Genomic DNA, 23,223 nt, shown 5'->3' with positions numbered 1-23,223 from the left:
GACGGCCTAAAGCTGACAAACGCTTCCCCAGACCCACTGTGGCAATGAGACTTCCCTGTACCCGGCACGCCAGGCTGGGGTCAAGACAACGCTAACCGAGAAGATCCCAGGGGACCCGGGTACAAACAGGCCCGCCTGCGTCTCCTGGTGGGAGGGTCCCAGTCGCTGAAGGCTAACAGGTGCAGGGAACAAGACTCTTCGAGTGGGAGAGTCAGGCCAAGTTAAGTGCTAAAGAAAGGACGTGACAAACCCCTCCTCCCGACTTCAGGGTCCTCCTACTGGACAGTCCGGCCGAGAACAAAGACTGTCGAAGACGACACATCACAAAGTGAGCCGAGACCAGCGTCATCAGGGTACGACTTCCCTGGTCCTTCTCTGGGGTGGAACCATCAGAATGCGCCTCTCGCGCTCAGTACACAGGCCCACGAACTAGAGAGAGACTGTGACTTAGCTTCTCAAGGCCCTGTGAACTTCTCAATGTGAACTTTCTCCTGTAGAAAACTCCCAGAGTCACGAACCTGGACGTGTGGACTGATGGGACCCTGACTGTCCTCTGCACACGGCACGGTGCAGGCATCCCTGGGCATGTGTGTGACGGAACAACACACACCCAGCCAAATCCAGAAATCCAGACGCCGTAAGTGGGAAGATGCACCCAACTCAGAGGACTGATACAAAAAGTAAATAAAAATTGTTTACTCGTTTCTTTTTCAATGATAATGAATTCACTAACGCTGCACCTACACTCCCAAATTATCTGGGTGACCTAGCAACTCTCCAGATCCCTCTGAGACCACATCGATCTCGCGGCTGTGCCATCCGCAGCACAGATCCCAGGGCGGGACGTGGGGTCAAAAGCATCACAGCATATCAAGTGTGTCCATGCGGACATCACCCAAACTGGAGGAAGCCTACAGACAGACCTGCTGACCTAAGAGGTCCTCAAAACCTCACCAACAGCTAAGGAAATGCAATAGAGGTTCCCCAGGGCAGATACCATCTTGGGAAATTTGTAGGGGCTGTTATTTCTTCTGTAATTAGCACACGACAGGCATGTTTCTTCTTACCTCCATTGGTTGCGTTGACTCAAGTCTGTCATCCTGCTGGAGACCCAAGCAGGAGAGATCAAAGATGGTTTTCTTCAGGTGCTGGTTGTCTGTATACAGGTCCTTCACTAGCTGTATGAGGTCAGCCACCTGGGAGGTAGGAGCACACAGAGGGCTGGGTACCCATCAGCAGACTGCAGCTCCCATGGCCACACGGCCGGGCACAGACCTTTCAGCCTCACAGCAGCGGAGAAGCAGGCGGCCTGTTCCGGTCCGCACTGGGAACAGTGGAAAGGGCACTGGCATGCCTGCAGTCTCCTCCCAGAGCCACCGCTGCGGGGCGAAGGGGCCCTGCCTGGGCTAAGCCTCCAGGTTCATCTGTGCACTGGGCACTGTGAGATAAACATGGTCACAGTGCACTCAAGTCCCTGGTACAGTCTAAGGACAGCTAATCCTAGCTCTGTCTTGTACTTGAGACCCTCGGGAGGAAGATGCCCAAGATTGGAGTTTCTGAGGCTGTCAGAGCCTTATGTTACAGCATTGCCTTCCTTGTACACTGATCTAGCAATGTCAGTGATAATAAGTCTTCAATTACAAAGCAATTTACAGCTACTAAAATACTCCCACAAGCTTTAGACAATCATTCCTTACAAAAACCTTGAGGAGGTGGATAGGCTAGGATGACTATCCCCATTTTACAATGAAGAGCCTGAGATACAAAGAATTTCGCTGCCCAAGACCCCACCGCTGGGGGTGTCTTGGGAATTAAATGGGATAAAACGGCCACAGGGCCCGGCCACGTGTGACAGGGTGCTGACTCCAGAGAGGCACAGCCAGGCCCAGAGCTGAGACCAGGGACTTCCAGCCCAGTGCTCCTCCCTAATGTTAAGGTCTTGCTAGGCCAGATACATAAGCAATTGGGCAGACATACCTTTGTTCCCAGCAAGTTTCAAATCCTAACGACCAGTCATTTTCCAAAGATCTCTTAACATGGTAATCATTAGCCCCTCAAATAAAGTGGGAAATCCCACCCAGACTACCCATAGAAGGTGTCCAGAATACACCAAATCATGGACACAAATGGAACCTGACCCTCAAGGTTACAGCAGGAAATGCAAGATATTCTGATTCTATAAATATTAAGTGCCAACTAAGTCAACGACTCTCTACCTTACCATAGCCACAGTGGGTGCTAGCAGCAGTGTTACCATCCTCACTTTCTTTACCTTCGAAATTCAATGCCTCAATGCTCCTTGCTTTTCTCCTTCCAAAATCCCGAACCTCTTCTAATTCTCCTTTCTATTTCTTACTTCTGTATCTTACACCAGCTATTCTCTCTGCCTCTGCTAAGAAAGCCCTTATCCCAGCAAACTCTTATTCATCCTTCGAAATCCGCTTGGGGCTTCCCTTCTGCTGACCTTTCTCTGATCAAGTGAGCACTCCCCAACCCCACGAGTGAACTCTCCTGCCCTGCGACCCCTGCCCCTCGCACACCGGCCTACGACAGCAACCCCCGCACGCCACACTGCAATCCCCGACTCCGTCTCTGTTCACTGTCAGAATGCGAATGATTCCACACCCGCCTACGACAGCAACCCCCGCACGCCACACTGCAACCCCCGACTCCCCGTCTCTGCTCACTGTCAGAATGCGAATGATTACACGACAGAAATGGAGTCTGTCATACATGCATGATGATCCTCTCGGAGCTCACACTTCCTGTTCTCATCAATGGCTCTTTGAACCTTGAAATACTAAACCATTCTAACCACACCAACAATCAACAGATTGAAAAACCTTTTCAGTTTTAAAGAAGATCAAACCTGAACGTTTATTCCTTCAAAAAGCATCTATTAACTCCCACGACATGCAGCAGGTACTGGGACATCAGAAATGAGTAGACACGGTCACTGAGATGTTCACAGACGAGCACCCAGACAGCTGCAGGCCCGCATGAGGAGGGAATCCCCGGGACCAGTGTGGGAAGAGGGGTGACCGACCGGAGAGGCGGGGAAGGGGCTGACTCTCCGTGTGTGTGTGTGGGGGGGGGTGTCCTAGAGGAGAGGGAGCGAGCATGAGACGGTGCGGATCAGACACGGGGAGGGCACTCCAGACAACACGCAGAGAAGGAGCAATGACAAGCAGGGAGAACAGGGAAGCAAAGAGTAAAGGGGCTGAGACTACACCTCTGATCAGGAACCCAAGAGATAGCGAACAACTCACAAAGCACTGAGAGGATCAGGCCAATACCTTTTCCTTAAGTTCTTCTTGAGAAAAATGCTCCACTTGAAACCGAGGGTGCTCTTCAAGGCAAATACTCAGATAAGATGTCTGATCACTGTAGAATGAAAATGGTTCTGCTGCCAAGAGAAAGGGGGTGGGGAGGAAGAAAGAAAATCAGAACTAGATCCTTCCTGGCCCCACCTCAGCGCACGCCATCTCAGGAAGTTTGAGTTGGGGAGTTGTGGGGGGCTGCAGGGGCAGAAGTCCGCACAGGGTCCAACCTGCAGAGCAAAGGTAATTCCCCCTTCTTTCTCTGCAGGCTGGTAGCTCCAGGTAGGGTTTCATCGGGGCTGTGTAAGCTTTCACTGCAGCCAATTCTGAACCACAATTTGCATATCAAGTGCTGTGCCTGGAGACCATTCTGAGTGACACAAGAAAATGGTGATTTCAGTTTAAATGAGGGAGTGATTCTGTTTAGGTGAGAACAGAGGAAAATTAGATGTGACCTTCTAGGGTAGAACTCCAGGGAGATAAGTGCCTGATGTATTTTTTACTGGCCCCAGGCCCCAGATCTGAGGCAGCGAGCACACCAAGTGTGGAAACGCCTGCTAGATCTCAGGTAGGACAGATCTGGTCACCTGCACAAGGGTCTGCTTCCCCGGCAGCAGAGGTCACATCCTAATGAGAGGGAAGGCGCTGGGGAGGCGCAGGCTAATTGAGAGGCACAGCCACAGACAAATCTCATTTAACACCCACTGGTAAGAGCTGACACACCTAACACACCAGAGAGAGCTGCACTTCAAAGGAGGATGTCCTGGCTCACCGCTGCGTGAATCAACCCCACCGCCACCCCTACCCGAGCCTCAGTTTCCTTCTCTGTCACGTGACATCAGTAACTGCTCTACACAATGGGATGACTATCAGGATCAGGGATGAGAAGTTAAGTGCCTGGCGCTGTGCCTTGTACATAGCGGTTGCTCAAGAAATGTCAAGCCGCCCTGGCTGGATGACTGACTCAGTGGTAGAGCGTCAGCTCGGAGTGTGTAAGTCGCGAGTTCGATTCCCATCAGGGCACACAGGAGAAGTGCCCATCAGCTTCTGCACCCTTCCCCCCCTCTCCTTTCTCTCTATCTCTCTTCCCCTCCCACAGCCAAGGCTCCATTAAAGCAAAGTTGGCCCAGGCGCTGAGAATGGCTCCATGGCCTTCGCCTCAGGCACTAGAATGGCTCAGATTGCAGCAGAGCGTCCCCCCTGGTGGGCATGTGGGTGGATCCCGATAGGGTGCATGCGGGAGTCTGTCTGTCCGCCCCCACCCCCACAGCTTCTCACTTCTGAAAAATACAAAAAAAAAAAATGTCAAGCCAACCACTGTTACCGATTTTTTTTTTTTTTTTTTTTTTTTTTTTTCATTTTTCTGAAGCTGGAAACGGGGAGAGACAGTCAGACAGACTCCCGCATGCGCCCGACCGGGATCCACCCGGCACGCCCACCACAGGGCGACGCTCTGCCCACCAGGGGGCGATGCTCTGCCCATCCTGGGTGTCGCCATATTGCGACCAGAGCCACTCTAGGGCCTGGGGCAGAGGCCACAGAGCCATCCCCAGCGCCCGGGCCATCTTTGCTCCAATGGAGCCTTGGCTGCGGGAGGGGAAGAGAGAGACAGAGAGGAAAGTGTGGCGGAGGGGTGGAGAAGCAAATGGGCGCTTCTCCTGTGTGCCCTGGCCGGGAATCGAACCCGGGTCCTCCGCACGCTAGGCCGACGCTCTACCGCTGAGCCAACCGGCCAGGGCTGTTACCGATTTTTACCATGGGCACCAGGCTAGAGACACAAAGAGGAAAGATTTCAACCAAGCCTCTCAGGAACTCAGGTTCCAGGAAGGGAGGAGGCAAATGCGAGAACGGGACCCTCATCTTGCAGCCCTCCCTAAATGGACCGCTGTAGCCGTGACAACACGAAAAACAGTGCTTCCATACGAAGCAGCATTGCCACCCCCCCCGTGTCTGTCGCCCGGGCTCTGCACAAGGCGCTGTGGAAGGCAGAGGCCGGACGTCTGGACAAGGGCTGCTTCCCAGAGGAAGGGGACGGTGAAGTTACGAGGTTAACCTGGAGCTGGCAGCATCTAATGCACATAGAGAACAGAGCAGAGGCAGCGGGCAGCAGTCCCCCAGTGACCTCTGCAGAAACAATACAGTGTGCTGGCCTTCTCCTCTGAAGGCCAGCACCAGACAACAGGCTGGGAGAACTGGCACGGGCACCGTCAGCGCACGCAGGAATCCCCAGACGAAACCCTGAGGGCGCCTCGTGTCCTCCTGGAGTTTAGGACTTGCGTCAAGTCCAGCAAAGGCCCTCCGAGTGGAAAAACCAAAGGGAAACACGTACAGGAGCGCCATGTACCTTCCCGCCTCCGAATGTCGCTGATCTGCTCCTCCAGCATCTTCCGCAAACTCTGGTAAGTGAGCACGCCCCGCTCTAGCTGCTGGCGCAGGGCGAAGATGTCGTCTAACTCGGCCTGCAGGTCCCGGACACTTGGTAAAACAAGACACCAGGAATTTCAAGACAGGCCTGTCTGTGCTTTAAGATGCAAACAACCACCAGCCCTCCCTTTGATTCTTACGTCAATGGTGTACTTCTCTGATTATAAAAGTAAACATATGTTGATCACAGAAAATTTAAAATAGAAGGCAAAAGAATAAAGAACACAAAAATCACCATGATCCTACTACCAATGAACACACAGAGACTGCATTTCTGCACCGTTCTTTTCCCTGAGTATTTTAATAAGGTTGAAATAATAATGCTAACTGTGCCTTCCTCACTTAAATACTTCTATACACTTTTAGAAATTACTTGCAAACATCATTTTTTTGACTACGTAATATTAACAGGTAATGCACCAACATTTACTTTAACTCATCCCCTATCAGTGCACACTGGGATCATTTCGAAGGTTTTGCTACAGATGTAACTGAGCAAACACAGTGTAACTGCACAGAATGTTTCTGCTTGGAAAAAGCCTGTGAGAGCCTGGGTGGGAAGGGGGTGCTCTCCAGAACCTGGCTGTCACCTGGCACCCAGGCTTCAGAAGAGGAGACAAGAGAGACGTCTGGGTCACTCCAAAATGAGGTGGTACTGGAGCAAAAGTGAGGGGCAGGGAGGAAGAGAAAAAAGAAACAAAGGGTCGATCAAGTGAGAGAGGAAAAGACCCAGTTGAACGCCACTCTGACGGGTCGCCCCTCACAAGTACATAGTGGAATGGGTCTTTATTTTGGGAAGGGGTGCCAAGTTTTGATTCAGGGTCACTGTGATACAGTGCTGAGCTGTATGAGAGCAACCCAGAGCTCAGAGGAGGCCGTGAAAATGCGCACCTCCCAGACTCAGCATGGATTTTGGGGAAGGGAATGTCCCACAGAACTCCCCCAATAACGGAAATGTTGTGTATCTGCGCTAACACAGCAGCCACTAGCTACAAGGTCTACTGAATATATAAATTATGGTTAACATACTAAAGAACTGAATGTTTAATTATACTTTAGATTTAAATAGTCACATAGCTAGTGGCTACTAATTGGGCGACACAAGTCCGTAAGAAGGGCTGTCGCTCCTACTGATGTGCACATGGCAGGGGTCTGAGCCTGTTACGGCAGCTCTCAGAGCAAGACACAGCAGACATCCGAATAACATTTCACTGACTCTGCATAAACCTTGTTTCACATGCAGGTTAGTTTCTTGAGACAAATTCCCAGCAGTGCAATGACTGGGTCAAGCTATGTGACCATTTTTCCTGACCAGTGGTGGTGCAATGTGGATAGGGCGTCGACCTGGAATGCTGAGACCCCAGGTTGGAAAGCCCAATCGCAGGTTTGAACACAGGCTCATCCAACTTGAGCACAGGCTTGAGCAAGGAATCAGTGAAGTGATCTCATGGTCACTGGTTTGAGCCCAAAGGTCGCTGGCTTGAGCAAGGGGTCACTTGGTCTGCTGTAGCCCCCCCCCCCCCCCCCCCCCGTCAAGGCACATATGAGAAAGCAATCAACGAACAACTAAAGTGATGCAACTAAGAGTGATTCTTCTCTCTCCCTTCCTCTCTCTTTCTTTGGCTAAAAAAAGCTATTTGAACATTTTTCTAGACTACCCAAACACATTAACAAATCAGAAAGCCTCCTTTTTCAGATACCAAGAAATACATCACTCCCTGTCCATCATCTGACCTTATGGTCCCCTAAGAGTGTCTATCAACACCTTGAAACTGTCCATGTGACTTTTTCTAGGGAGAAGGCCATTAAGCTCTCAACAGATTTTGTAGAAGGGGTCCACAGCCCCCAAACAAATAGGCGCTACTGCTCTAAGTCCATGCGGTACAGACTCAAGTCCCACTTCTCCTTCGGAAGTTTCTTCCAGCTCCACCCACCAGCCTGCACACCTAAATCAACATATATCGGAAGGAAAATAAACCATTATGTCTAATCTTCTATGCTCGCTGCTTTGACGATGGCTCATTGTGAAGCCATCTTCTTGCAAAGGAACAGGCCCTACTAGCGACTCGTACCTACTTCCATTTCAAGACAATCATAATGAGCAATTTGTAAGGCTGATGGAAAACCCTGCAGAGTGTCTCAGCACAGCTCCCGCTTGGGTAGGCCAGGCTGCAGACACGTTTAACGGGGACACACACACACACACACACACACACACACACACACACACGAGACTGTTCCAGCACAGCTCCCGCTTGGGTAGGCCAGGCTGCAGACACGTTTAACGGGGACACACACACACACACACACACTCACACACACACACATACACGAGACTGTTCCAGCACAGCTCCCGCCTGGGTAGGCCAGGCTGCAGACACGTTTAACGGGGACACACACACACACACACACACACACACACACACACACGAGACTGTTCCAGCACAGCTCCGCGATCGGGGCAGGGAAGCTCCCTCTCCCATTCTCTGACGGGTGCGAAGGACACAGCTGCTGTGCCCTCTTCTGCCAGCTGTTCCCCCAACTCCAGGATGGATGTTCAGGGTGTGGGGAGCCAGTGGAACCAAAGCAGCAAAGGAAGCGAAAGCCTGGCGCATTCCTCTCTCTGGAGTGCGGTGGGGAGGAGGCAGAAACGAGGAGTCAGAGACCCGAGCACCCGAAGGTAAGCCACCAACTGGCTCTGTGACCTCAGGCCTTAGCCCTAATTTCCTCCTCTGTAAATGAGGTAGTAGCTTTCCTTCAAAATAGGATTAAATGAGAGGTAATGGGGAAAGAACATAGCATAGAGCCTAACACATACTAGATGCTCAGCACACACTGTTTCCTTCTCTCCACATAGCCTAAAAACACTCCCACAAAAGGTAATATCCCTAAGCCAAAATTTCTGATTCTGGTGAGTTACAACAAGAACTCTCATCTGGAGGCAATTTTGGCCCCCAGGGAACAAGTGGTAATACCTAGAGATGTTGATGGGTGTCAAGATGGGGTGGGGAAGGGTGCTGCTGGCACGTAGTGAACAAAGTCAGAGATGTTGCTAAACATCCTACAATGCACAGGACAGTCCCCTAACAAAAATTACCCAGTCTCCCAAATCCCAGCAGTGCCAAGGGCGAGAAAGCCCAAGTCACAGGGAAGTGCAAATTGGTACGTTCTGAAGATGAGAGACATCTTAGGAAGGGCCTCGGGCTCGGCTCGGGAGCCAGGGAGCCAGGAGCTCTGGTCGTCGGGACCTGCAGACATCTCCGAGAGCAGAGCTGCACTCCTGGAACCTGGCTCTGCAACGTGTGCAGCACTGGTAGTTAAGATGGGAAAGGGAGGTCAGGGCAGAAGGAAACTGATGATGGGCAGCTTGTGCCCGGTCCTTCCCCTTATTTATTCCTCATAACAACACCGAGAAGCCATTGGCTTTGTCCCGTGTTGCAGGAGTGACAGAGCTGGGATTAGGGCCCAGGTCTGTCTCACCCTAAAGGTATTTCAACTTTGACGATGAACAGGAAACCATGTATGCATCCTTGTCAGCCACAGCACTGGGCTATCTTGGTCCCATCCCACACTGTCATACATTAAGAAAGAGCCTATGAAACTCAGAGCTGCCTGATCAGGTGGTGGCACAGTGGATAGAGCATCGGACTGGGATGCAGAGGACCCAGATTCGAGACCCCGAGGTCGCCAGCTTGAGCGCGGGCTCATCTGGTTTGAGCAGAGCTCACCAGTTTGGACCCAAGGTCGCTGGCTCGAGCAAGGGATTTACTCAGTCGCTGCAGCCCCACAGTCAAGGCACATATGAGAAAGCAATCAATGAACAACTAAGGTGTCACAGCGAAAAACTAATGATTGATGCTTCTCATCTCTCTCCATTCCTGTCTGTCTGTCCCTGTCTATCCCTCTCTCTGACTGTCTCTCTGTCTCTGTAAAAAAAATAATAAAAAAAAAGAAACTCAGAGCCATCCATGACACTGAGGCGGCTGACAGCGACATACCCACGCACGGCTCTCAGTGCCCAGACCAGATCTGCCTCCAACTGGAGAAGCTGCCACCCCTCTCTGAGTTTCCCAGTGTGACCCAAGTCCCTCCCCCCCGGTGAAAATGACCAGCAGCTGAGACTTGGGGACCATTCTCTCCCAGAGGGTGCTGCCTGCTCCCAGAATTCCATCAGCATCTTCCATTTTCTTTAAACTCATTTTAGATTTAAAAATCTGAAAATATTCTCATAACTTAGATCACAGGGGGTATCCATCCAGTGAGCACTTCCGAGGGCCTACTCCAGGGGCCCCCAAACTACGGCCCACGGGCGGCATGAGGCCCCCTGAGGCCATTTATCCGGCCCCCGCCGCACTTCTGGAAGGGGCACCTCTTTTATTGGTGGTCAGTGAGAGGAGCACAGTTCCCATTGAAATACTGGTCAGTTTGTTGATTTAAATTTACTTGTTCTTTATTTTAAATATTATATTTGTTCCTGTTTTGTTTTTTTTACTTTAAGATATGTGCAGTGTGTACAGGGACTTGTTCATAGTTTTTTTATAGTCCGGCCCTCCAAGGGTCTGAGGGACAGTGAACTGGCCCCCTGTGTAAAAAGTTTGAGGACCCCCGGCCTACTCCATGCTGGCTGTGGCATGCCCTTGGAAATGGAGATGAACCCGACAGGATCCCTGCCCCGAGGGAGCTCACGGTCCAGATGAGGACCAGGTCCTGACGAACCCCCTTCCTGGGGATTATCGTGGGCTACCTGACATGGCTAATGCCCAAGATACAATCTCAAGGACTCGAGGGAAACAAGCAGGGAGCTGGACACGTGCAAAGGCAGGCAGGGGCAGAAGAGTACCCAGCCCAGGGAAGGCTAATGAAAACTTTAGGGTGCCCTGGCCAGTTGGCTCAGTGGTAGAGCACTGGCCCATTGTGCAGATGTCCCAGGTTCGACTCCCAGTCAGGGCACACAGGAGAAGTATCCATCTGCTTCTCTACCCCTCCCCCTCTCGCCTCTGTCTCTCTTCCTCTCTCTCTCTCTCTCTCTCTCTCTCTCTTTTCCTGCAGCCATGGCTCGATTGGAGCAAGCTGGCCCCAGTGGCTCAGGATGGTTGTATGGCCTCCGTCTTAGGTGCTAAGACAAGCTTGGTTGCTAAGCAACAGAGAAACACCCTAGATGGGCAGAGCATCGCCCCTTAGTGGGCTTGTCAGGTGGATCCCAGTTGGGGTGCATGTGGGAGTCTGTCTCTGCCTCCCTCTCACTGAATTAAAAAAAAAGAATAAGGAAAAGAAAACTTTAGGGTTGGAGTGAAGGACATTGGAGGAGGAGCAATGATGATTTTTTTTAATGTTTTATTATGGAAAATTTTAACCATATAAAAAAGAAGACAAGCTGTCGTGCAATGAGGCCCTCGCCCATTCTAACCATGCCCCTACCCCAACAACCAGGAAGCCATGCCCAGTGGTGCTCCACAGCATCCCTGGCCACTTCCTCTGCTCCTGCACTGTTTGAAACGAACTGCAGACATCATTCCTTTCACCTGTAGCCAACCCGGTGTGGAGAAAGACAGTTTCTGAATGTGGGAAGTCACTGAGGCACCCCTATATCTACAGATGGGCAAACAGAGGCCCAGAGGAGGCCACTTGTCTGTGGGCACAGAGCTCGGGCTATATAGCAAGACCACCAGCCAGTAATCAGCTCTCCTCAGCACACCTCACAGATACCAGATCAGTTCAGCAAGTCTATAAAGACACAAGTCACTTGAGACAAGTCACGGGGTTCTGTCACTCACCTGTGTGACTACAGATAAGTCAACCTCTCACGGAAAATGGCTTTATGGAAAACAGGAATAACAGTATTTCTTTTGTATCACAGAACAATTGTGAGAATCATTTGAGACAATATATAGAAGCACCTTCTAAATCTATAATAAAATATTATAAAAATCTGAGTAATTATTATCATGATACTTTTATCCTAAGTTTGTTGTCAAAAGTCAGCCCATTCTTGATAGGAAATAGGCATTCTGATTCAAACAAGGCATTCACCTGCTTTAAGCTTCCTAAGCAAACTTTGCTACCTCTGAGACAAGCATTTATTCAAAACATGCATGTGTACGTGTATTCCCACTCACACGTATGTGACACCCAAACAGAAACCCTTACCTGTCTGAGTCCTGCAGAGATTTTACCAGGTGCGTATAGATGTCCCGTTCTTTCTTTAATACCTGAATCAGCTCTTCATAGTCTAATTGTTGCTTTTCCTGAAAATGACAATGGGCATCTGACATTAAAAGAATTTTAAAAGAGCATATCTTTATGGCATGCAAACATATGTGGGTACTTCTGGTTTCCAAATACAAACAAAAGTGATCCCCAGTGCCAGGCTCGGAACCAGGCCATGGTCAGAGGGCACCACCTGCAGGAGGAGCGGGGAATGACTGTCCACTCTTCCCTCAGAATAAAGCTCAGAGCTGCACTCCCACCACTAAGTAGCTGCCACAGAACCTTCAGAGTCACCCTGCTTGCCCACCAGGAAACAGCCACCCCTCAGAGTCTCTGTCATCGTTTTCACAACACTACCAAGAATGCCTTTCCACACTTGTTCTTGCTCAAGAAAAAAAAAAATCCTATACCAAAACCTGACAAATATTAGGGACAAGGGATTTACATTAAAATACAAGAAGTTAAGTGAGTCGCACGTTACAGGCATCCCAAACAGAACGGTGACCAAGACATCGGAGTGGATCTCTGCCACTTCACAGCTTTGTGACCTACAGTAATCACGTAACAGACCTTTGTGAAGGTCAGTCCCCTCAAGTATAAAATAGGGATGTAACTTTGTGAACTGGCGTTTACAAATGTGAAATGTCCTTAAAGTTCAAACTCTGGCTGTCACTGACCAGTTCTGAGACCTCAGGAAATTACTTACTGAAGCCTTGGAATTCCTACCTGCAAAACGGCGGACAATAAGCCCCACCTCCCAGAGGCACGGCGCAGGTGAAGTAAAACGTGTACTGTGCGGAAGCAGGGAATCCGAGGGAAGTGGCCAGTGCCGGCACCGGGGCAGGAAAATCAAGGATACACCTTCCTACGGCACTCAGCCGTGCCAGCAATGGCGGAACTGCTTAACTAATGATGAGGTGGGCCGTCAGAGGACAGAGAAGCCCGTCTGAAAAGGCCAAATCTGGAATAATTTGAGCATCAAAATAAATAACAATAGTAACCGATACAACCTACTGAATAAAATATGAATTCATGAGTCCAAATTAATATGAATAAATGAGTAAGTGGGAAGAAGAGTGGGCTTTACTTTATAGCAGAACAACAACTTACAAAGAAGGAATGAAGAAAGAATTAGAAAGCTCACCATTTGCCAAGCATCATGGGAGTTAAGAATCCAGCCCAGAAACGTAAAAGGAAACTAGTGAGTGAAACCTTGAAGATCAAGGTATTTCCATAGATTCAAAACACCCTCCTCACACACATAAAAATATAATACTTATTACAAAGAAAAAGAGAGTAGCCGTAGAGTCGAGACAACTAGCAGATACCACTTTCATCAAGTAATCAAGGTCGGTGTGCCTGGTAATGGAACAAATCGAAATCAGGCGGCATCAGATAGGACACAATGAGAGCACAGCATCGCTCCTGTGACATCAAGGTTGCCAGCGACGCCCAGCCTGAAAGCAATCACCAAGAGCCCAAACCTAAGGACACTCTACAGCAGGAGTCCCCAAACTGCGGTGCCCTGAGGCCATTTATCTGGCCCCCGCCGCACTTCGGGAAGGGGTACCTCTTTCATTGGTGGTCCTGGAGTACTGTATGTGGCTGCACCGCAAAGTGCAGCGTCGCTCACATACAGTACTACTTCCGGTGACGTGGGACACACGTGTCACGAAGCGCGTCATATCACTTGTTACGGCTAGCAGTGACAAATATGGAACCGGACACTGACCATCTCATTAACCAAAAGCAGGCCCATAGTTCCCATTGAAATACTGGTCAGTTTGTTGATTTAAATTTACTTGTTCTTTATTTTAAATATTGTATTTGTTCCTGTTTTGTTTTTTTTTACTTTAAAATAAGACATGTGCAGTGTGCATAGGGATTTGTTCATAGTTTTTTTTATAGTCCGGCCCTCCAACGGTCTGAGGGACAGTGAACTGGCCCCTGTGTAAAAAGTACTCTACAGCATGACGGGCCTGGACCCATCAAAGGTATCAAGGCCACAAAAGCCAAGACAAGACAAGGGAACTGTTCCAGACTGGAGACTAAAGAATCAAGACGGATGCAGCGTGTGACCCGGACCTGGGCCTTCTGCTACGACGGGCCCAGTGGGACCCTGGTGAGACCCGAGTGAGGGCAGCAGGCAACGAGCGCCTCTGCTCGTGCCCGGTCTGTGACGGCCGCGCCCTGCGACGCGGGAGACTATCCCTGCCCACAGCACACACACACCAGCATGCTCGGGGGCGACAGGGCTTCACATGGGCGGCTCATGCTCAGATGGCTCAGGAAAAGTAAAATTCTTTATTCTTTAAGCAACCTATCATTTTGAAACTATTTAAAAACAAGAAGAAAGTGTTAAAAAATAAATAAAGTTACTGCGTGTAGAACACCTAGCTCGGTGCCCAACCCAGACCAGATGTTTTCTAGGTGCTGGGAAAACACAGGGAACAGATAGACTTGAGCTTGTATTTCATAGCGACTTGGGCTCTCTCCTAAAGTTAAGATCCTACCGAGGACAGGGGTTCTTAACTGAAATTATAAGTCAGGGACTGCAAGAATATGAATTCGAACAGAGGCAAACAGTGACATCTCTATTTTCCCTAACCTCTAAGTGAAATTTAGTTTCCCTTCAATTATGACCTGACAGAACACTGCTGTTGCTACAAACCACAGTAGCTTCAGTATTTTTCTATGACTTTGTCATCAAAAGAAATAGTTTGTGTAGACTGTGCACATCTCAACATGTTTATTCTTGTCACTACTTCACAACCACAACACTCACTATGCTCACCACTAGATCTTGTTACTCAGCACCATTAATAAAGAAGTCCCATTTTTAGCTTATTTTTAAATATTTTGATAACCAAATTTCAAAATAATGGGTTTCCTCCCTAACCCTGTGCATGTATTTTATGCACTTGAGAGGCTTTCCAGGGAAGAGGCCCTTGGCTTCAGCAGACCACAAAGGGAAGCAGAGAGCAAAACCGCTGTGACCCCCGAGCTGAGACTACTGCTGAGCCTCAAGCCCAGCACAGAACGAGGCAAAGGCACCGCCTGCCAATTAAAGGTCTAAGTGCTGAACCGGCAGTTTGGTCACGGGATGTTAGTCACCAGGAACGCTAGAAATGTCAGGCCCTCCGTGAACCCTGCCACGCGCCCCTGGCACCAGATGCTCCCAGATGCCCTCTGTGCACAGTCACAGTGTCACGTGGGACCCTCTCTGCTCCCACCTGCACACATGTGCCAGCAGAGGGTCCCAGGGAAGAGACCAGGGAGGACTTCAACAGGATTTCAAGACAAAGAGGCAGTTGGGTCGTTGGCATGTCAGCCACTGCGCCGAGTGCCTTCCAGGGACTTTCTCCTTTAACCCTCACAGCAGCCCAATGGGCTCCTATGTCACTGCTCTCGCCATTTTGGTGATGATGGGAGAGGACCAAAAGTGTGCCCAAGGTCAGGGCAGTGAGGCAGAGAGTGGACCCAGGCAGCCGAACTCCAGTCCACCTGTCAGTGCATAATGACACAAAGCACCAGGTGCCTGAAAAGAGTAACGTCATCACTGTCAGCACAGACAGACCTGCCAGCAGGGACAGAGAAAGCAAGGAAACTGACTGCTTCCTCTGTAGCTACCATGAGAGGCAGTGACGATGAAGAGTGTGTGACCTTATTTACTGTGTGACCTAGAAGAAGTTACTCAACCTCTCTGTGCTTCAACAGCCTCATCTATAAATGGAAGTAATTAATTCTGCATAGCTCAGGATTGTCAAGGATGAGTTAACTTGTTTGAGTCTATTCAGCTATAACTGGCAGTCAGAGTTTGTATTTAGGTACGTAACTTCAAAGCCAACCTAGAGTGAAGCATAAAAGAGAGATGAAAATGGAGATCCGGTGGATGGAGTAGACTCCAGGTGTGGAAGGTACGTGCCCAGTGAACAATCCGACCCTGGGGGTCCTGTATCTAACTGGACCACTGTGGGCCGTGAGGACCACCCGCTACAGCAGGGGTCCCAAAACTACGGCCCCGCGGGCCACATGCGGCCCCCTGAGGCCATTTATCCAGCCCCTCGCCGCATTTCCGGAAGGGGCACCTCTTTCATTGGTGGTCAGCGACAGGAGCATAGTTCCCATTGAAATACGGGTCAGTTGGTTGACTTAAATTTACTTGTTCTTTATTTTAAATATTGTATTTGTTCCCATTTTGTTTTTTTACTTTAAAATAAGATATGTGCAGTATGCATAGGAATTTGTTCATAGTTTATTTTTATAGTCGGGCCCTCCAACGGTCTGAGGGACAGTGAACTGGCACCCTGTGTAAAAAGTTTGGGGACCCCTGCGCTACAGGGTCAGGGCCTGCGTGCCCGGCTCAGTGCCCTCTCCTTTCCAGAAGCTCTTCCCAACCTTCCCCAGGTCTCTCAGGCCACCGCTCTCCTCGGCCCCCACCCCACCTGCCAGCTGACCTCACCTGCACTTGCTGGGCCCCTGCGCTCCCGTCTCTGGAACTGGACCCCGCCATCTGAGCTCCAGGGGAAACCCCTCTCCTCTTCAGAGACACCCCCAGCAGCCACCCCTCTCCACGAACCTTACAGGACCTGCTCAGGCCGAACTCGCACAGGCAGCCGTCCCTGACTGAGAGAGACGCCCTCTTCCACCCATGGTGCCCTGGTTCACCTTCACCCGCAGCTGGTGTCCCAGCCGCCTGGGTACGGGACTGGGAGCTCCCTGCGGGCAGCCCAGTGTCTGGCACAGATCAAACGCCACCACAGTACTTGCTGACCTGGTGATTAAATAGCTAAGAGGGCAACACAGGGACCCATATGAATCTTAAGAGCAGCAATTCCTGTGGATCTTTTGCATAATGGAAGTCAGAGTGAGTCAACGTCTTCCTAGAAGCAAATTGCTCCCCATGTTAAATAAATGAACTCTTCGGAGCCACCTGGGTCCTGCTCCATCAATCACCTACTCCCCTGCGTTGAATCATGCCCCATTAGGATGAAGTCATTTGGCTCCGTCAGCAGAGCTGACAAACCAGTGGGTCTCCGTGGCACAGAGGCAGAGGGCTGCCCACAGGACAGTAGCAAGCACCTCTGAGCAGGAGCACCCAGGCCCCCACCCCCTACCCTGCCCCTCCAAACCGGAAACAACCCCGACGGGAGGCCATGCATCCCACAGAAGACTTACGGTCACCTCACATCCACTGCACCCGACTGCGTTTGTCCTCCACAGCCTGAGACTGACCACACAGTCACCACCATCCTCCTGCCCCATCTCAGGACAGTCCCCAAAACACAGGGGCAAGTCCCTGGAAGACCCCTCTCCTCTGTGAGCCAGCCCCTGGGTCCACACGAACTAGTACAATTCTCTCCAGGGATTCAGAAATTTAAACTGAGACACCAGAAGTCTGGGAGTCACTGGGAGTGACTCACGCCAAAGACGGAGTTCTGAGGGGACAGCTTCTGTCCCTGGCGCTGCCGCACTTTCCCTCGACTCCCCTTGGCATCAGTGACGGCCTCCTGCATGCACCCAAGAAACACTCCCTTTCCTTGTCGTTTTGCTCACATTACTCAATGTTGGATTCTCCAGCTGGCAACTAGAAGAACCATAACTAACACACTTATGTGGCTTCTAATCCTCTCAGGAAATAAGCATGGAATTCCCCATGTTACAGATTAGAAAGGTGAGTTTCAGAGAGATTAAGCAACTTGCTCAAAGTCACAGAGCTAATACATAGCTGAAGTGGCATCCCAACCAAAGCCAGCATTCTACTCTACCACGGTTTCCTTAATGGCTTGAAGAAGACACATACAATGTGTCGACCACAATCTGAAGAGGCAGAAGATGCCTAACGAGAAAACTTGATGGCTCACTTCTTGATAATCAGAGCAATTTAGTGGCCTGGTAGATAGATGGTGTCTATCTTGGCACCTGTGTCACAGCTCTGCAACAAAGACATTTATTTGAATACTCAGGAAATTCAGCAGCGATGTCCCAACCATGTCGACACCCAACCTCTAAACCTCCAGCTACAGCAGGTTAAATATGGCCAGTGTGTTTTCCTCTCGGTTCTTCAATTCCCTGTCGTCCAGCTATAATTCTGAGGATCACACAATGATTAGAAGGAAAACAGACTGCCCATAGTCAATGGGGACACTGTCACGGCCTCAAGCTCTTTGTAGAAATGGGCAGAGAATAAAGCCTAGATCAACACAAAATGGCCAAGGGCATAACAGAAGAAATCCATGTTTTCTAAAAGAAAGAACTGCAATTTGAAGAGTATCCCTTCGGGGTCAGGGGGTGGATGATGACATGGGACTGTGGGATCTAACAGTTGGGATTTCCTACACTGACACCTACAAGTTTACAATTCCTAAATGATAACTTACAATCTCTTATCCACAATTTGTGATTAGTCTTGCAAAACAGAATTAAAACTTTGGCTAAAATACTTAGGTATTTTGCACAGTAATTCAAACATCAGCAGGATCTAAATATAACGGAAAGGCCCATGAAATGACCTTACACTTGTGGTTACAGGAAAGCACAGGCACCACCCGGTGCAAAACACTGAAACTGAAGTGGTCCAGGTCATCAAACTAGTGAGGTCAGATTTTAAATAGCCTGCTCAACAGATTTATAAACATTTTAGTCATCATTTACACATTTTTTACATGAACTAAAACATGATTCAAAATAGCAAGGTTTAACTAAATATATTCAATTTAGTGAAGATCTGTTCATCTAAAACCTCTGATGGGGTGCTAGCTTGTTTCAAAACAACCTGGGCCGTATGACAGGTCAGTGTGCATCCTAACACCCAACTAGGTTTGGTCAAACTCGAGTAACCATAAGTAAAGTTAGAATCCCAAAATATCAGCTCTGGAAATTTAGTTATTAACTGTGCCCAAAGCAGCAACAGAGCCGAGAAGGAATCCAGGCCTCCAGACTTCTGGCCTGGCCCCAGCGCTCCCCCCCAGCTTATGCTGACACTCTTATTCCAGAGACAGATAACTGCAAATCCATGCATGGTCAGCCAGTGACGCCCTCCGGACCAGGGCAGGTGCTGAGCTGCCACAGAGTGCAATGGCTAGTGCTGGTGCTAAAGTACCGCCGTACTCCCACACCAGCTGTACACAGCCCCTGATCCACCCACCCCAACCAGCCCAGCTGCCCTGGCCCTCCCTACAGACTCCTAGGGTCCTCTCCGTGACCCAGTAACAGCACCATGGGTGCCTGGCACATGAGCGGGCCTCCAGGACCCTGTTCTAGCCCTACCATCTGAGTCTGTTCTGATAGCTGGGCCCGGGCTGCACCAGTTATTATTTTGAGACTCACCCTTCGCAAAACCACAAGTCATGATCAGAGTCATTCATAAAAGAACTAATTTGCGTAAGAGTTCTCTGTCCTGAATGTATGAACTCGATTAAAGCCAAGTTAAAAAAAAAAAAAACACAAAAAAACTTGGCCTACAGTGAACTCCTTTCCTTTTCCATACCTGGCTGCTGAATTGCACTTTATTTGAGCTGGGGGTCAGAACAATGTCTACACATCTCTCACAAACCAATAGTCATTCATTCACTCAACAAACGTTTTTACTGAGCCAGGCACTGGGCTGGACACTGGGATCTAAACATGAGTGCCAGTTCTCCAGCTCTGAGATGCCTGCCCCGGGGAACAAGGGCTTGCGTGCTGAGAACGCAAAGAGGTGGGTCTGGCGATGCCAACACAGAAAGAACTAAGTGCTATGACGGCCAGATGTGCAGAGTGCTGGGCACCAGAGAGGCAGAAGAGGCATCACGACGGAGTGGGTTCAGAGAAGGTGACGCTAGAGTGGCATCAGGGATGTTCAGGACTCACCAGGAAAACAAGAAAGGAAAAGGCATTTCAGGAAGACGGAACAGTATGTGCAAAGGCACGGAGAGGTACAAAGATGGTGTTTCCAGGCTCTGTAAAAAGTGAGCCATTGTTGGTGATGACGGAGGAAAATGAGAACAGAGGGTAACTCGGCCCGATAAGGAAGGCCTGCTGTGCCCTTTCTCATGTGCATTTGAACAGAAAAATGTCCTTAACACTGAGGTTACATAGTTCTTGAGAGGTGAACGTTGCGAAAGCTAATATGAGGCTCACCTTTCAGTGAGCTGTGATGTCTGTGTCCTGCGCACTACAGACACTACAGACACTAACACTCAGCAGCGAGAGCCTCATCTGCAAGGCAGACAGGCTCAGGGTCCCTCCTCTTACCTGTCGTAAGCTCAATTATCAGCAAGAAGGCCTTTGAGGCTCCCTAGATCGAAGGAAGCACCAAATATGAGTCTGAAAAGAACACGAATTCACGAGTGAACGTCCAATTTTAGCCCAGCTCACCTCGGAGACGGTGATTGCACTGCCTGGTGACTGTTGACAAGAGCCCTTTCCTGTTAGTAAGTCTTCACTCCTGAACGTGAGATCCTCTGCAGTCGTTAAGTAACGGGCCTGCTGTCCTGCTTCTGAATTGTTGTCACTGAATTTCTAAAGAAACGAAACACATCATAAGGAAGTTTTCATCAAGAAAACAGTATTAAGAGATTATCCCCAACTCTTTAAGGGAAGATACTTTTTTCATTCACACTACCCATATTGTCCTCTAAGTGACTTTCATCATTCCAAAATACTGGCCATTACAGAACTGTATGGTACTCCACATGTGAGACCACAGCTAGAAGAGCAGCACACCAGCTTGGTGGCGGGCGTCACAGCCTCCCTTCTCGCCGCCACTGTGACAACCACCCAGCAGGTGTGGAGGACAAAGCCCAGGCTCTGGCCCCATGGGACTGGGTTCAAATCCCGAGTCCCCCTCGACCCAAAGGTGTGACCTCTGGGTCTATTTCCTTTCCAACAGGGTTACTGCGGTGATCAAGAAGACTATATATCACAACCCAACAAAGTTTAGTCTCTCTGGAAACATAACAGATTTGACAAAACTTGAACCACCCCTATCTGTGAGATTTGCCTTCTAGGAAGGAAAAGGCAAGGCTGCAAACACTGCTCTGGGGTCTGGTCACATGGGATAAGCTCCTTCGTGATGCACAACACAGTTCTCCTCACTGGCCCCTTCAGAAGATCCGACATACAACAACAACATACAACAACGCGACTGGACTAGAGACCGTGTTTCTGGTTTCGCGCCCAAGTTCAAGCAGAGAGTCTATTCCTAACTGTCACACCTGGTAACTCCGGAACGAGGTTCCTGCACTCTCTGTCAGAAATTCAGGGCAGAAACCACATCTTCTTCCTTAGCACCCTCAGAATTAATTCATCACGTCAAACTTGTCAAAGAAATTAGGTGAACACAAACTAAAAAAGCAGCACAAATTTCTGTAAAAACCCACTGACCTGTAACGGGAAGAACTAGTAATCAAACAGCCGATACTGAATTTCTAGACCTGTCATCACACTGTTGTGCTTGAGTTACTGTTTTATTTTTATTTTTTATAAGTCCAATTATACATATACATTGTTAAAGGTAGTGTAAGGTTTAAATGGAAAACAGCCACCTCTCCCTCTCTACCTTTCACCTCTGAGTTCCACTCCCAGAAAAAAACAACTTTCAACTCGATAGCTATTTCTCTGTGACTTACTTCCATGTTTCTATATTAGGTTCCTACTCTCATACTTTTGATGTCTTATGATTACATTTTTTTTAGATGAGAAGAGAAGAGATAGTGAGGCAGACTCCCCAACTGGGATTTACCCAGCAACCCCATCTTGGGCCAATGCTTGAGTACTGCACTATTTTTAGTGCCTAAGGCTGTCATGCTCCAATGGAGCCATCCTCAGCACCTGAGGCCATGCTCGAACCAATCGAGCCACTGGCTGTGGAAGGGGAAAAGGGACATAAGGGGGAGAGGGTGGGAGAAAGGAAGGGGGAGAGAAGCAGATGGTCACTTCTCCTGTGTGCCCTGACCAGGAATCAAACCTGGGATGTCCATACAGTGGGCTGACGCTCTATCCACTGAGCCACCAGCCAGGGCCACAGTTAGACTTTATCTATTGACTCCTATCACAGAAGTTTTAAATTTTAGCTCTTACATCATGTGCCCCCCAACACTTGTCCTAACAGTTATATCACAGTTTTAGCTAAATCAATATTCCGTATGTACGTTACTGTGGCCACACAGTGTTCACGGCTCAGCCATGCATACATGTTCCATGATTACATTTTGTTTCATTTTCAGTTATTTGCTTTACTTGGAATTAGTAACAACTGCTTTGTCCTGTTTACCTGGTTCATAAAATTAAATCATGTATTGTACTTAATGTTAATTTATCTCCAAACTCTCTAAAAAAGAACTTAAAAATTCCTCTTGATGGAGTTAGGTATGTCAGGTAAATGATGCGCCATTTCAGTGTCTTGGAGAAATCCCAACTTAAGTGTCCACTCAACACCTCCAATCCGGGCTCCCTACATCTCAGCCATCCGCCTGAAACTTCCTTTCACATTCCAGGTGAATTCCCTCTTTCTGGATCCAACGCCTCCATTTTTGGTTACTTTCTCACCTGTATGGAATCATCCTCCAGACGTTTCCTGCAAAGAGTGCACGGGAGGCACCGAATGTCTGAAAATGCCTTGCCTCTCTGCCCTCCCTTCCGCTACTGGCTGCGCTGAGCAGGGGATGCTGGGCTGGAAATCACTCTTCCTCAGCGATCTGAAAGCCCTGCTCTCCTGTCCTCTGGCTTCCAGTGCTGCTGCTGAGAATTCCATCATTTCGACGCTTCTGTATGGGACCCACATTTTCCTCTCTGGAAGCCTTCTGGTTGCTCTCTTTACCCCTATGTTCTGAAATTTCAGAGACATATCTTGGGCTACATACAGGCCTTTCCTATTCATTGTGCTAGAAACAGAGCAGGCCCATCCAATGGAGAGGCAGCTGTCCTCCCATTTTCCATTACTTTGAATTTTTCTTCCCTCTGCTTTGCCTGTTCTTTCTTTCTGGAACTCCTATTAGTCACTGGAACTCTTCAATCAAGGCTCCAATTTTTTTTTTCTCTCCTATTTTCCCATCATGTTTGCTTGTTTGTTTAATCCTATTTTCTGCAAGACACTCTTCATCTTTCAACTTTTCTAACTCTATTAGACTTTTTATGTCTGTACTCATACTTCCAGTTTCTAGTAGGTCGTCGATGTTTCCCAGATACCTCCTCTATCGGAGCCTGATCTCACTGGGTACTGAACACACTGGTGTTGGCTTTGCTGCGCTGTCTAGCTCCCCTGCCGTCCTCCACGGTGTCGCCTCCTCTC

At 49.2% G+C, this 23,223-nt stretch overlaps 1 protein-coding gene across 5 annotated transcripts in view; it reads right to left on the bottom strand.

The window, feature by feature from the left end:
- Positions 1-23,223, bottom strand: part of CDK5RAP2 (CDK5 regulatory subunit associated protein 2) — a 179,889-nt gene that overhangs the window by 79,794 nt on the left and 76,872 nt on the right. For 2 of the 5 annotated variants that reach the window (XM_066367308.1, XM_066367310.1), the window contains exons 14-18: positions 20,310-20,453; positions 11,892-11,989; positions 5,665-5,795; positions 3,297-3,406; positions 1,068-1,196 (exon numbers count right to left, since the gene is read on the bottom strand). In XM_066367308.1, the coding sequence (XP_066223405.1) occupies positions 1,068-1,196; positions 3,297-3,406; positions 5,665-5,795; positions 11,892-11,989; positions 20,310-20,453 (612 nt within the window). The remainder of the gene's footprint in view (positions 1-1,067; positions 1,197-3,296; positions 3,407-5,664; positions 5,796-11,891; positions 11,990-20,309; positions 20,454-23,223) is intronic. The other 3 variants (XM_066367309.1, XM_066367311.1, XM_066367312.1) reach the window with 2 other exon arrangements.

Source organism: Saccopteryx leptura, chromosome 2 (genome assembly GCF_036850995.1).
Source record: "Saccopteryx leptura isolate mSacLep1 chromosome 2, mSacLep1_pri_phased_curated, whole genome shotgun sequence".
NCBI classification, from domain to species: Eukaryota; Metazoa; Chordata; class Mammalia; order Chiroptera; family Emballonuridae; genus Saccopteryx; species Saccopteryx leptura.
Note: the sequence above shows the minus strand (reverse complement) of the source record. Positions and strands in the feature narration are given on the sequence as shown.